Source organism: Ahaetulla prasina, chromosome 12, assembly GCF_028640845.1.
Source record: "Ahaetulla prasina isolate Xishuangbanna chromosome 12, ASM2864084v1, whole genome shotgun sequence".
NCBI lineage: Eukaryota > Metazoa > Chordata > Lepidosauria > Squamata > Colubridae > Ahaetulla > Ahaetulla prasina.
The window spans coordinates 920,680-932,737 of record NC_080550.1 but is presented as its reverse complement, the minus strand read 5'-3'; the positions used below and the strand labels follow the sequence as shown (position 1 = coordinate 932,737).

At 48.7% G+C, this 12,058-nt stretch overlaps 1 protein-coding gene and 1 non-coding gene across 3 annotated transcripts; both read left to right on the top strand.

The window, feature by feature from the left end:
* The first annotated feature begins 700 nt into the window (after positions 1-700).
* RPL13 (ribosomal protein L13) lies at positions 701-4,299 on the top strand. 2 transcript variants are annotated; one of them, XM_058155152.1, is made up of 6 exons: positions 701-827; positions 1,672-1,789; positions 2,065-2,206; positions 2,585-2,758; positions 2,855-2,911; positions 4,100-4,299. In XM_058155152.1, exons 2-6 carry the CDS (start codon positions 1,686-1,688, stop codon positions 4,256-4,258), a joined length of 636 nt encoding a protein of 211 aa, XP_058011135.1. In that variant the 5' UTR covers positions 701-827; positions 1,672-1,685; the 3' UTR covers positions 4,259-4,299. The 2 variants fall into 2 exon arrangements, with proteins under 2 accessions (XP_058011135.1, XP_058011136.1); XM_058155153.1 differs by lacking the exon at positions 701-827 and adding an exon at positions 839-1,039.
* On the top strand, positions 1,873-1,951 carry LOC131184446 (small nucleolar RNA MBII-202). Its single transcript, XR_009151974.1, has one exon. It is a non-coding gene; the product is annotated as a small nucleolar RNA MBII-202 (small nucleolar RNA).
* Positions 4,300-12,058: the final 7,759 nt, after the last annotated feature.

The window sequence follows — 12,058 nt, the reverse complement described above, 5'->3', positions numbered from 1 at the left end:
AATTCTCCCTAGATAGAAAATGCCTTTTTGCAAATGATCTTTTAGGGATTTTCTAAAACGTTGTCTTTGCTCCAACAGCTAGAGGCCAGGATGGCATGGCTTCTGAATAGCCAGTTTCTTAAGACCGGCCCTCTGGTGCTCCTGTTGTTGCTAGAGATAAATTTGAAATGATGTAGAAATGGACAGAAATTTTTGAGCCCAGTATCAAAAGGTTTAATTCCTAACAGGTACCTGGCAGCCAACATGGCTATGGGTGGGGGTTTTGCTTACACTGAGCCGCCTTTTCCTTCTTGAACATCTGTGTGTGCTCCTGCCTAAGAAGATAAAAATGCTTTCCTTGAATTAGAGCAACAATCCAACACAAGCAAGTTTTACTCTCGGGTAGCTTTCAACGCATAGCCGAGTGCCAAGCACCTCTGTCCATTCTGTAGTATCTATACCCCTCTTCCTGCATCAGATGCTGTCCAGATATTACGGACTACAACTCCCACCTTCTTTGAGAAGCACATTTATTAAGACGAGGGGGGAGGATAATCCACTAAATCTGGAAAGCATCAGATTTAGGAAAAACGATCTACTTTTCTCTGGCTTCATACAAGGCGGTGCAATGGAAACCAAACCGGTGAGGATGACGGCTCCTTTAAATTAAGCACCATCTTTGTGGCTGGCAAAGCTACTGGAAACAGGAACTGGCAATTCCGCTGCGTAGATTGGCCGGGGTGAATGTCGCACTTCCGGGGCGCCTTGGATGCGGCGACGGCAACATATCCCGGCGTTCTTCGCGCCGCCTCTTTCTTTTTCCGGCCGGCCATTTTCTCTCCCGGGAGGTGAGTTCTCATGCTGGGCCGGCGGCGGGTCTGCATCTGCCGCCATCCTCGCCCCGCGCTGCGGAGGCGATCCCGGAGACGCGCGGGCGGCCTTCGGAAGGCCTCGCGGCTGAGCTGCGGCGGCTCGGAGGGCGAGAAGGGAGCCTTTGCTTGGAGCGAAGGGCTGCTCGACCCGGCGGGGCCTCCGACCCCGGGACCCTCCTGCGTGCAAGGCAAGGAGGCCCCGTCCGTTGAAGCCTCCCGGAGCCAAGGGCCGGGTGGGCAAGCCGCCTCCGGTACTTGGGGCGCCGGCCGGGGCCTCGAAGGGCCTGTGGGGACCCTGCGGGGCGGTCTGTGAGGCGGCACCTCTCCGGGGGTGGCAGAGGTTGAGGAGGGGCAGGAACTCCCGGGACAGCCGGGCCTTCGCAGCGCCGCTTTGCGCTCGCTCGGCCGCCCCGTTAAGCCCGCGCGGGGCATCGGCAGCCGTGAAGGGGATGAGACCCGTGGGCTTCAACGGCTGCGGTGCTGGAGGGACCGATATTTCAGCCGCTCCCACCAGTGGAAACCAGTCGGCGCTGCTGGCGTTTCCAGGCCCTGTAAAGTCGGTTCAGCGCAAAGGACGGGATTGGAAAGGCTTTTCTTTGCGCAGGGACAGGATGGCCGTTGAGGGCTCGGATCCCTCTCCGGGTCTCCGTTCAGGAATATTCACCATGCTAGGAGGGGGCCGTGATGATGAGTGGGAAGCCATGCCGGGGGCTGCGAGCTAGAGACGCTGGGGGGAAATGAAAGATGTTCTCCGTCAAGCGGCTGCCAAAATGGTATCCAGAAGGCATTTGGGGTAACCCAGCTGGTTTTGTATTTCCAGGGATCTAAGCAGGCATGGCGCCCAGCCGGAATGGCATGATCTTGAAGCCCCATTTCCATAAGGATTGGCAAAGACGAGTGGCCACATGGTTTAACCAGCCTGCCAGGAAGATCCGCAGGTGAGCTCACTCAGCTGATGCTATTCCCAGCCTAAGGACAAGGACTCTGGATAAAACGAAGGGGCTTTGTTGCTACAGCCAAATGATGAGAATTCTCCGGAATCGCTGTACTTCATTGATGAACCTTTGAACCCATAAAAACTGATGATTGTAGCTGCCCTCCTGCCTCGGTGGAGTGCCTTGTTGTGACCACCTTGCTTGATTTTGCTATAATGCATCTTCAGAGGTGATAGGCGACCTTTGATGTAGTCCTTTCTATTGCTTCTCCCCCTCAGGAGAAAAGCCCGGCAGGCCAAAGCCCGTCGTATTGCTCCTCGCCCAGTATCTGGGCCAGTTAGACCAGTCGTGAGGTGCCCCACCGTGCGATACCATACAAAAGTCCGTTTGGGCAGAGGATTCAGCCTGGAAGAGCTGCGGGTGAGTGAATGGAATGCCTTGTGGGGGAGAGGGGAACGGGTTGTCTTGCCCTAGATCATTTTGAGAATCTGGGGTGTTACATGCTGAGATTTCTTTTTATACTAGAAACTCCCTTGACCAGGCTTCTTCGTATGCCAATCTATGTTTTCAGAGAATATGATAAAACTAAGCAACATTTTGCTAGTGATTCTCTTACCCTCAGTAAGCCATTTGCGGTCAGAACTTTGCAGTCAAATGATAACACCCCAAAATACCTGTCAGCTTGATGGTGATGGTGCCTTGAACCCTTTTCCAGTTGATGACTGTCCTGCCTCCCCAGAAGGAGCAGCAATTCAGACTTACCTTGATTTGAATCCTTGTTCACATGACTCTCCCTAGATGGCTGGTATCCACAAGAAATTTGCCCGGACCATTGGTATCGCAGTGGACCCCAGGCGCCGGAACAAGTCTACCGAAGCTTTGCAAGCCAATGTCCAAAGGCTGAAGGAATATCGCTCTAAACTCATCCTCTTTCCCCGGAAGTCTTCTGCACCCAAGAAAGGAGACAGCACGGTGAGAACAGAGTATGTGTGTAAAAAAACCTTTTTGGCTGCAGCAAAGAGCCTTGTGAAGCACATTAGAAATGCTGTTTCTTCTCTCCTTGTATAGGCAGAGGAACTCAAGATGGCCACACAACTCTCTGGACCAGTTATGCCGATCAAAACCGTAAGTGACCCTAGTTTCTAGATTTACTAGCTCTTTCCTTCAACATTTGGGATTAACCAGGAGGTGTTTCCGGCTTTTAACTAAAGTTTTTTAAAGTTTTGCCTTTGGTGTTTTTGTGGGGAAGATGAGCTTATGTGCTTTAGATGTTCTCTCTCTCCCCCACTCCCAGCATTGGAATGGGGTGCGGTGCACAAGAGGATTTAACGCAGATGTTGGAAACTTAACTTAGGTGCCAGGTTTTCAATATGTATGGTCTTAATTGATACATGTATTAAGTTGTTTTAATGGTTGATTGGGAGCTGCCGATGGATGGCTGTATAAATGTAAATAAATTTTATTGTTGCACTAAGTTTCATAGGTTATACTTGATGTTAAGAAGCAGTTTCACTGGGTTTAATTCATTAGATTAGAAGATAAATTTTGTCCAAATGATGTTTAGTTCAGTAGATCTCTGTCCTGTCTTTTTTTCCTAAACAAGACATTTCTTATTTTGGCTTTCATGATTCCAATCTTTTATTTCCTTTGGTCTCCTTTCATGGTTCTGATTCCTTAATTGAGAAGCAGTTACCAGAACCATGCAGTTCTGTAGTTAAATATTTGTCAGCTGGACATTTCTTTTCAGTCTCTTCGCCATATTTATTTTCTATTTTATTTATTTATTTTAAAAAGTTTTTTATTTTTTCTCATAGACATACCTGAACTGTACAGTTTCTTATCTAACATACATATTTTCTTTTAGCTTTCATACTAATGCAATCTTCATCCTAAACAACTTAAATATATTCGGGGTTGCTCTTCTACCATTTCATCTCCCTTGTTTTACAACAATCCTTCTCCCTTTCCTCTCTTTCCTTTCCCTCCCTTCTTCCATCTGCTCTTCTACTTTCTTCTATCCTTCTCTCCTTCTCCTTCTCTCCTTCCCCTTCCAGCAGTTACCAGAACCATGCAGTTCTGTAGTTAAGTATTTGTCAGCTGGACATTTCTTTTCAGTCTCTTCGCCATATTTAGAAGCTCGTGGGTTGCGAAGAAAAATATTTCCTGGAGAGCTTTAATGCTGAATATGACTGAAACTAGACAAGGCTGCCTGTGAAAAGTTCTTTTAGGCAGTGTGAGCAATTGTGCTAATAGAACAAGGCTCAGCGAGCCGGTTGAGCTGTGAGTGACCGTTGCAACTCTTCCCTTTCATAGGTCTACAAAAAGGAGAAGGCCCGCGTTATCTCGGAAGAAGAGAAGAACTTCAAGGCCTTTGCCACTCTGCGCATGGCCCGGGCAAACGCTCGTCTCTTCGGCATCCGGGCTAAGCGAGCCAAGGAAGCAGCAGAGCAGGACGTGGAAAAGAAGAAATAAACTGCCTGGACAGATCAGTTCAATAAAAAAAGAGAAATTTGCCTGTGTTTGGATGCAGCCGTGGAAAGTGGGAGGTAGAAGGGTTGCCCCAGAAACGGTGGGGTGCTTTTACCTTCTACAGTGCAATGCCTGGCAGTGATGGACTCGGTGGGCTTTGTGCTTGCTGGCAGTTTTGAATTGGAAGATTGCAGATGATTTGGGGGGGTGGTTATTATATGGGGAGCAAAGTGCCAGCTTCAGCGTACTTGTTGAAAATGCTCCTGGAGGAAGAATGGGCTGTCTCTCTTGGGTGTTCACGTAAGATTTCACTGCCCTCAAGAGCAGCCTGCAAGGGGAAAAGTCAGAGTCCCGTTCTGATGTTTTGGAGTGCTGTCTTAATGCTTTTCTGTGCGTGTAGAAGTTCACCAGTCTTTCAAAGAGCTTGATTCTGGGTGTGGTGGGTTTTTTAAACTCTCCTGAGCTGTGCCCCCTTCACTCCTTGTGCGTTATATTGCCAGGGTGGAATGGTGATTGTGGTCACTCGGTAGAAGCCGGATTTAGTTGACAGTCCAGAAATTCTCCCGTGGGGCTTGCCCGAGTCAACTTGTGCCCTTTGGGAAGCAGATTGCTTAGAAAGTTCGCTCTCTGAAACACTGCCAGCATCTTTCAGCAATGCAGGGCCTGTTGTGTGGGCGGCTGCTTGGGCATCTGCTCTAGGTAGAGCTTGACAAAGTATAAGCCAAGAAGTGACATACATGTTTCAGAATAAGATTTGGGATGGGGAGCCAGGCTGGGACATCTGTCACGGTTGAATTAAGATGCTAATGTCTTTGGCCGCAGTTAGGGCTGCAGAGGCAACAATCTCCACATGGGGGCAGCAGACTGCCAAGTTGGGAACTTCCCAGCAATCGCTCGTTTGCCTGCTCATTCAGATACCCGAGGAGCCTTGCCGCCCCACAGCCCTGGGAGGGTGGCGGAAGCCCCAGACCTGAGAAGCAAACTGGCATTCTGAACTCTGTCCAGCTGGCCCGCCCTTAGTACGTTATTCTGCATGGTTCAAGTGTGGTTGAGCAGAGCAAATTCTACTGAGGTTCCCCAGTTTCATATGGGCCACAAGACTGATCTGGAACGGGTTGGGGGTTTCTCTTTCTCATACCAATGTAAGAACATACTAACCTTCAATATATTCAAGGAGAATACAGAATACCAGAGTTGGAAGGGACCTTGGAGGTCTTCTAGTCCAATCCCCTGCTTGAGCAAAAGACCCTATAACATTTCAGTCAAATGGCTGCCCAATTTCTTGAAAACCTCCAGCGATGGAGCACCCACAACTTCTAAAGCAGAAGTGTCAACCTAGCAGCCCATGAGCAGGAAGTATCATGCACTGTCAGGAAATTCTTCCTTGTTTCTAGGTTCGGCCTCCCAGAATTCCCCAGATTTAAGATGGGTGGATCATAGAATCATAGGGCTGGAAGGGACCTTGGAGGTCTTCAATCCAACCCTCTGCTCAAGCCCTATACCATTCCAGACAAGTGGCTCTCCAATCTCTTCTGGAAAACCTCCAGCGATGGAGCTCCCAGAACCTCTGGAGGCAAGTCATTCCATTGACTAATTGTTCTCATTGTCAGGAAATACGTCCTGAGTTCTAGGTTGCTTCTCCTTGATTTAGCTTCCATCTGTTGCTACTCATCCTGCCTTCTGGTGCCCTGGAGAAGAGGCTGACACACACACCCCTCTGACCACTCGAGGCCTCCAGCCCACACTGACTTAAGAGTTTCTTAGGAGCTTCAAGACCTTTGAAATGAAATTAAAATGAAAATTTTCAAAATGAAAATCTTAGGAGCTTCAAGACCTTCAAAATGAAGGACCCCTGGGTCCCAGGGCAAGCCCTTCCAACAGTAACCCCCTCAACAAGCGCTAAACTGCCACGCATTCAGGGAGCATCAAGGCAGACCTGTTCCCTCCCTAGTTGAGCTTTGACTGGCTGGGGGATTTTGGGAGTCCACCTGAGTTGCTGTAGCTGGGAAATGCTGTTTTAAAACTTAGCAGCAAACACCTTGTTAACTGCTGTGGAGCCTAGGATCCATTGCCCTGGGCAGATGGCACAGCAGGGTCTGATCCATCCATCACCTGATCTTGGTGTACATTCCTTTCATGTGTCCCTTTCTCCCCGTGGGGCTTCCTGGCTAGATCTCTGTGCTAGAAACAAGATAGCGGCTCTGAAGAAAACTCTGACTGTTGGCCAATCCATGTCAGCAGCAGGCCTGGAGAAGCAACCGGCAGGGGAAAGTGTTCCCAAGCCTTCCCCAGGAAGCAGCCAATGATGCCAACTGTTCTCCCTGGAAACAGGACATTCTCCCTCCGCTCTCTTAATGGCTCTGGGCCAAATAGCCAGATTCCTGGGCATCGGCTGCTCATGCGGTCGGCACAGACCGGAAAGTGGCTACTCCAGTTACACCTTCCTGGCTTGCGAAAGCTGCCAATCTTAGAATGTGCGTCAGCAGGAACCTCAGCCCAGTGCACCTGATGGGAAGGCCATCCTGGTAGGCAAACCCTCCCCACTTGGAGCATGTTGGATGGTGTCTTGTTCAAGAGGGGACACGGGGAAGGTGGGGGCTTCCTCTGTCAGCGGTCACCTGGTCAGTTTAGTTCCGTGGCCTCAGGAAGGAAAGGGCTCCCATCCATTGTCCAAGCAAAGCTCCTCAGATGCAGCTGCTCATTCTCCCAGGGTGCTCCAGGTCCTTCGTTACGTTCTGATCTTGGACCCCTTTTTTTCCTATGCTTTCTGAGATGATGTGATCCGATTTGCTTACAGGATTCCTTGTGGGAGGAGAGCCACGTTAGTCTCCAGGAGCCAAAAGCCAGGAGGAGGTTTGGTTGCTGCTGCTTCTCCAACTTGCCAATGAGATTCAAAGCCAGAAGCTTCTGAGATATTGGTTAGTCAGGAAGGGGCTACCAGACTCCAGATATTCTATAGGATTCCTGTGATGGCACTCGGAGAAGAGACGTCACCGGAGTCCTTTCCCAATCTGTAGGAGTCCGGAAATAGGCCAACCTTCCTAGTGGTGCTCAAGGCTCACAAGCTGGAGGGGGAGGGGGAGGGGGCTGGCTAAGGAAGGCTCTACAGCCACCATAGCTCATGCATTGGTCATGCTCAGACGATGGATGTGTCTTAGCTGCCAGGAACAAATCCCAGTTAGGGATTAGGAGAACATCTTCGGTCTCAATGGCTTCAGGCCAGCCCTGAGCCAATCACGACTTCCACAGTGCAAATACAAACCCCATCTTCCAGAGTTCTGGGGATGCGCAAAGAATTTGCACCTCTCAGTTGTGTCACTGCAGAACACCTGAGCATACCAAAGGCCAGAAACCCATTGAGGAGGGAAAAGCACCCTCCAGCTGCTCTCTGTGTGCGTGCATCTTTTTACATGTTGAGTGTGGTATTCAAGTTGCCGGGTTGCATTAAGATCCAGCCGGCAGAACACTCAGCCTTATTTTAAGCATAACATGGCAATTGTCTTGGAGTGTGCTTCCATGCTCATATGTGCCGGGAGTCATGGCAGGTGTGGAAGGGGGCGGAAAAGGAAATGGTGCCTGAGGTGCCCTTTGGAGAACAACTTGTGGATTCAGGAATGACCTTCAGATGACAGAGCATGGCTGTAAACATAAAAGCAAGGTTGCAGACTGGCTTTATGCATCATACCCTTTTTGTTCCTGAAAAAGAAAAAACCAATAATGTGCGGCATACACAAAAGCCAGAACACTATTGAGGAGTGACTCACAGTTATCTGCTGTGGCTGAACAGATAAAATATCATTTCTCAAAAGTGGAACGGTTCGGTTCAAAATATGGTTCCTGAAATGAGAAGAATCACTCCAGTTTAGGTTTGTTAATTCGTTTCATTTGGGGTTTTGGGCGGGTGGGAGGGTGACTCCAAAGCCAATAGTGAATTATGCCGTCCTTGTATTTTAAGCCTTGTTGCCTATAAACTCATCACTTGGGGTTTTTCTATATTTTAAAGACTGGTTTTAAAGCGATGGCTCTCCTTCCTCTTCCCCAACCTGAAATTAAAACTCCAGCCCCATCATGGGCAATCCAAGGCCCAGGAAAATACTGACCTGTTGAGGTAAGACAATCGTCTTTGCCCCTTAATCCAGAGGGTGGGTGGGCTTTCCAGGGCAGAGCCTGTGGGGGATACCCCAGAGCACCAGGTGGGTTGCATTGTTGTTGATTTTAGAGTTATCCTGTCTGGGCTGAACAGCAGAGCACAAAACATTGTGTTGGGAAGGACCAACATATGACAATGTTTTCATGTTGCTCGGGGCAACCAGGTAGTGTCCATGATGCTGCATCTGGGGGAACATCATCAAAAAAGGAAGATAGCAAATTGGCCATAAAAAGCACCCTCAGGCACCCGGCCTCAGAACGGCAGCTCCCTCCCCTCCCGAAGGGTGGATGGAGCAATCAGGCCACTAATGAAACCATCTGTCTGCAGAACCCCTCCCTGGCCAGACAGAGGCTCCAGCCCTGCCTGCCTGGGGTAGCTGAGCTTTCTTCTGCCTTTCCAGCTGCCCTGGCTAGTTGGGGGTGGCAGGGGCTCCCTGAAGCCTGAGGCAAGCCTGGCAGCAGGGCCAGACTGTGGTTTAGGACTGACCTGATCTTCGGGTGGGCAGATTCCTGCCGAAACTGCTTTTTGCTTGCTTGCCTGCCCGTCTTAACTGTTTCTCTTGGACCTCGATCCTTCCCTAGCCTGGCCTATGAAACTCCTGCCTGGAATCCCGAGTGCTGTGCAGCTGAAGAGGGTCAACTGAAGCTGAAGCCTCCATGACTTGAAGCCCACAGAATAACAATGCCTGCAAGAATATAATATTTACCACTTGCAAGCAGACTGGGAAGTATTTCAAAGGTGTTTCTGCATTAATAGTTTCTTGTCTGGCAGTGTAAGATTGGCTATTATTTATTATTATATTCACAACAGTGTGAAATTACAGCTGCCGGTTCTTTAGCTGGTGTTGGCCTTCATCCGTGCTGAATTCTTCCCAAAAATCTAGGATGTCGAAATTTGGCATAGTGTATGTGTGGATCCAAGCAGGGCGGCCGTTTGCGATGGGCAGATGGAAATGTTATCAATGCCCAGATTTTCTAAGTGCTGTCCAAAATGTTTCTGTGTGGCACTTCGTGTGCCAATAATCACCAAGAACACCACAGCTGGTTTATGCCATAATCATTCAGTTTCAGTTTTTAGATTTTGATCCTTTGTGATCTCCTGGAATTCTTTGTCTTCTATTCTGCTGGCCCTGGTATTGCCATATACATTATCCACATCTTCTCGTTTTCAATTGCAGTTAAATCTGGTGTGTTATGAGCCAAGACTTTATCTGTTTGTATTTGCAATATTTTAATCTGCTCATTTCCAAATTCCTTTTCAACTCATACATTCTCACCAATTGTTTATTACTGGCATATGTGGTAATTTTTACTGATTTTCCAATGAATCATTTTGGAGACTGTGTGATGCCATTGTTTATTATCTCTGTGATTTTCTTGCATGAGCTGAATGTACAATCTACTGTTTCTTCTGCATTTTTGCACAATATGCACATTTTAATATTATTTTTACAGTTGGTTGCGCAGCCAGCCAGATGTTCAGACTGAATTTGGCATTTTTGTCCTCCTATTGCTGTGATAGCGAACCTATGGCACATGTGCCACAGGTGGCACACGGAGCCATTTCTGTGGGCACACGAGCTGTCACCTAAGTCAGCTCCACCATGCATATGTGTGTGCCACCCGGCAGCCAGTTGATTTTCGGATCTCTGCTGCAAATAGAATAGAATAGAATAGAATAGAATTTTTTATTGGCCAAGTGTGATTGGACACAAAAGGAATTTGTCTTGGTGCATATGCTCTCAGCGTACATAAAAAATACGTTCATCAAGAATCATAAGGTACAATACTTAATGATAGTCATAGGGTACAAATAAGCAATCAGGAAACAATATCAATATAAATCGTAAGGATACAAGCAACAAAGTTACAGTCATACAGTCATAAAGTAGAAGGAGATGGGTGATGGGAACGATGAGAAGATTAATAGTAGTGCAGACTTAATAGTTTGACAGTGTTGAGGGAATTATTTGTTTAGCAGAGTGATGGCGTTCGGGAACAAAATGTTCTTGTGTCTAGTTGTTCTGGTGTGCAGTGCTCTATAGCGTCGTCTTTCAGGAGACATGCACGCAGGCCCATGCTGCCCCACCCCACCCCTCTCAGGAGTCTCCATGTAGCCAGGTTTTAGATGCCAGGTAAGTACAGGGCTCACTCGGAGGCTCTGGGACAGTGAAAAACGGGCTTACCAGAAGTCCAGAAACAGGCCATTTCCGGCCTTCAGAGGGCCGGGGGAGGCTGTTTTTGCCTTCCCAGAGGCTCCAGGAAAGCCTTCAGAGCTTGTGGAGGGCGAAAAACAGGCTTCCTGGAAGTACCGGAAATGGGACGTTTCCGGCCTCCAGAAGCTGCAGGGAGGCCTCCTAGGCCCAAACCAGGGTGTGTGGGGGGTTTGTAGCATGCGCATGCACATGCGGCGTGCATGGGGGGAATTGCATTATGGGTGTGGGCACGTGCACATGCTTTTGGCACCCAAAGAAAAAAAAGTTAGCCATCACTGACCTATTGAGTCCTTCCCAAGTATCTGAGATAGGCAGATGTGGCGGTTTGATAGTCTTAAAGGAACCACTGCAGAATGTAAGTTGTTCCAAACGAAACTGCATCTATAAAGTGTATTTATTATTATTTATTGTGCATTTATTGCTACAGCTACTGTGCTACTCCATTGCCAAAGACACATAAACCTCGGAGAATTACCAATGCACATAATGCACTAGTATTCAGAGGTAGCATGATCTCCCTTCTCCCAAAACACCTTTTTGGTGAAGAGCCCTGTTTCAGTGGTTCTCCCAAAAATGTAGTAAGGGGGTGACATACAAGATGCCTTGACAGGGAAAAGTGAGTAGAAGCTGAGAGCTGGCAGGCCAGGATCCTTGCGTGTGCCGTTGGGACCTGTTTTGGGGGTCCTGGAAGATGGTGAAAATTGTTCCTGCTTCCAAGATTGTTCTTTCTGCCCTCCATAGAGGGATGAGCCTCCTGCAAGGAGTGCTCTGCTCACCAACATCTTCCCAACTTCTTCCACAAGTAAGTTTCAGGTGAGAAGCCTCACCTGATTTCCGGAACCCCTTAGACACAGAACTTCCCAAGCAGGAATGGGGCAGTGTCAAGAAGGGCACTGTGAGGAATCCATTTAGATTTCAGCTTTCCTGAAATTTAAAAAATGGTAGCTGAACTAGCTTTGTTTCTTATGACATCACCAGCCAAGGTAGTTGTAAGATGGTGGAGACAACAAGAGTGCAAATTGATCGTCCAAAGAAATGAATCAGTCTCAGAGAGGCTAATTAACCTCAGAAGCCATTCACTGGTTATTTTCAAGTGCAAGTTAGCCTAAGGTTCAACCTCCAAGGCAAGCTTTGTGCTGGACCGGACCGGTTCCCCACTACATGTTACCAGCGCTAAGTGCGGGACTGGCGCCCCTCACTCCCATCAGGATCTTCTGCTTGCAGCTTCGGGGAGGGGGCTTGCGAGGGGGGCAAACGGTTGCTTGGAAGCGGAACCTCGGAACAACTCAACAGCCTTGTTTCCGCCAGAGAAATGCCAAACCAAGAGCTGGAAAGTGGGGGAGGAATGATACTGTCTTCCGCAGGAGTCTGGGGCAGCGGCTGATGGACTTTGGGGTCAGTCCAGGGGTCGGGAGGGACGCGGGAAACGCGAGCACCG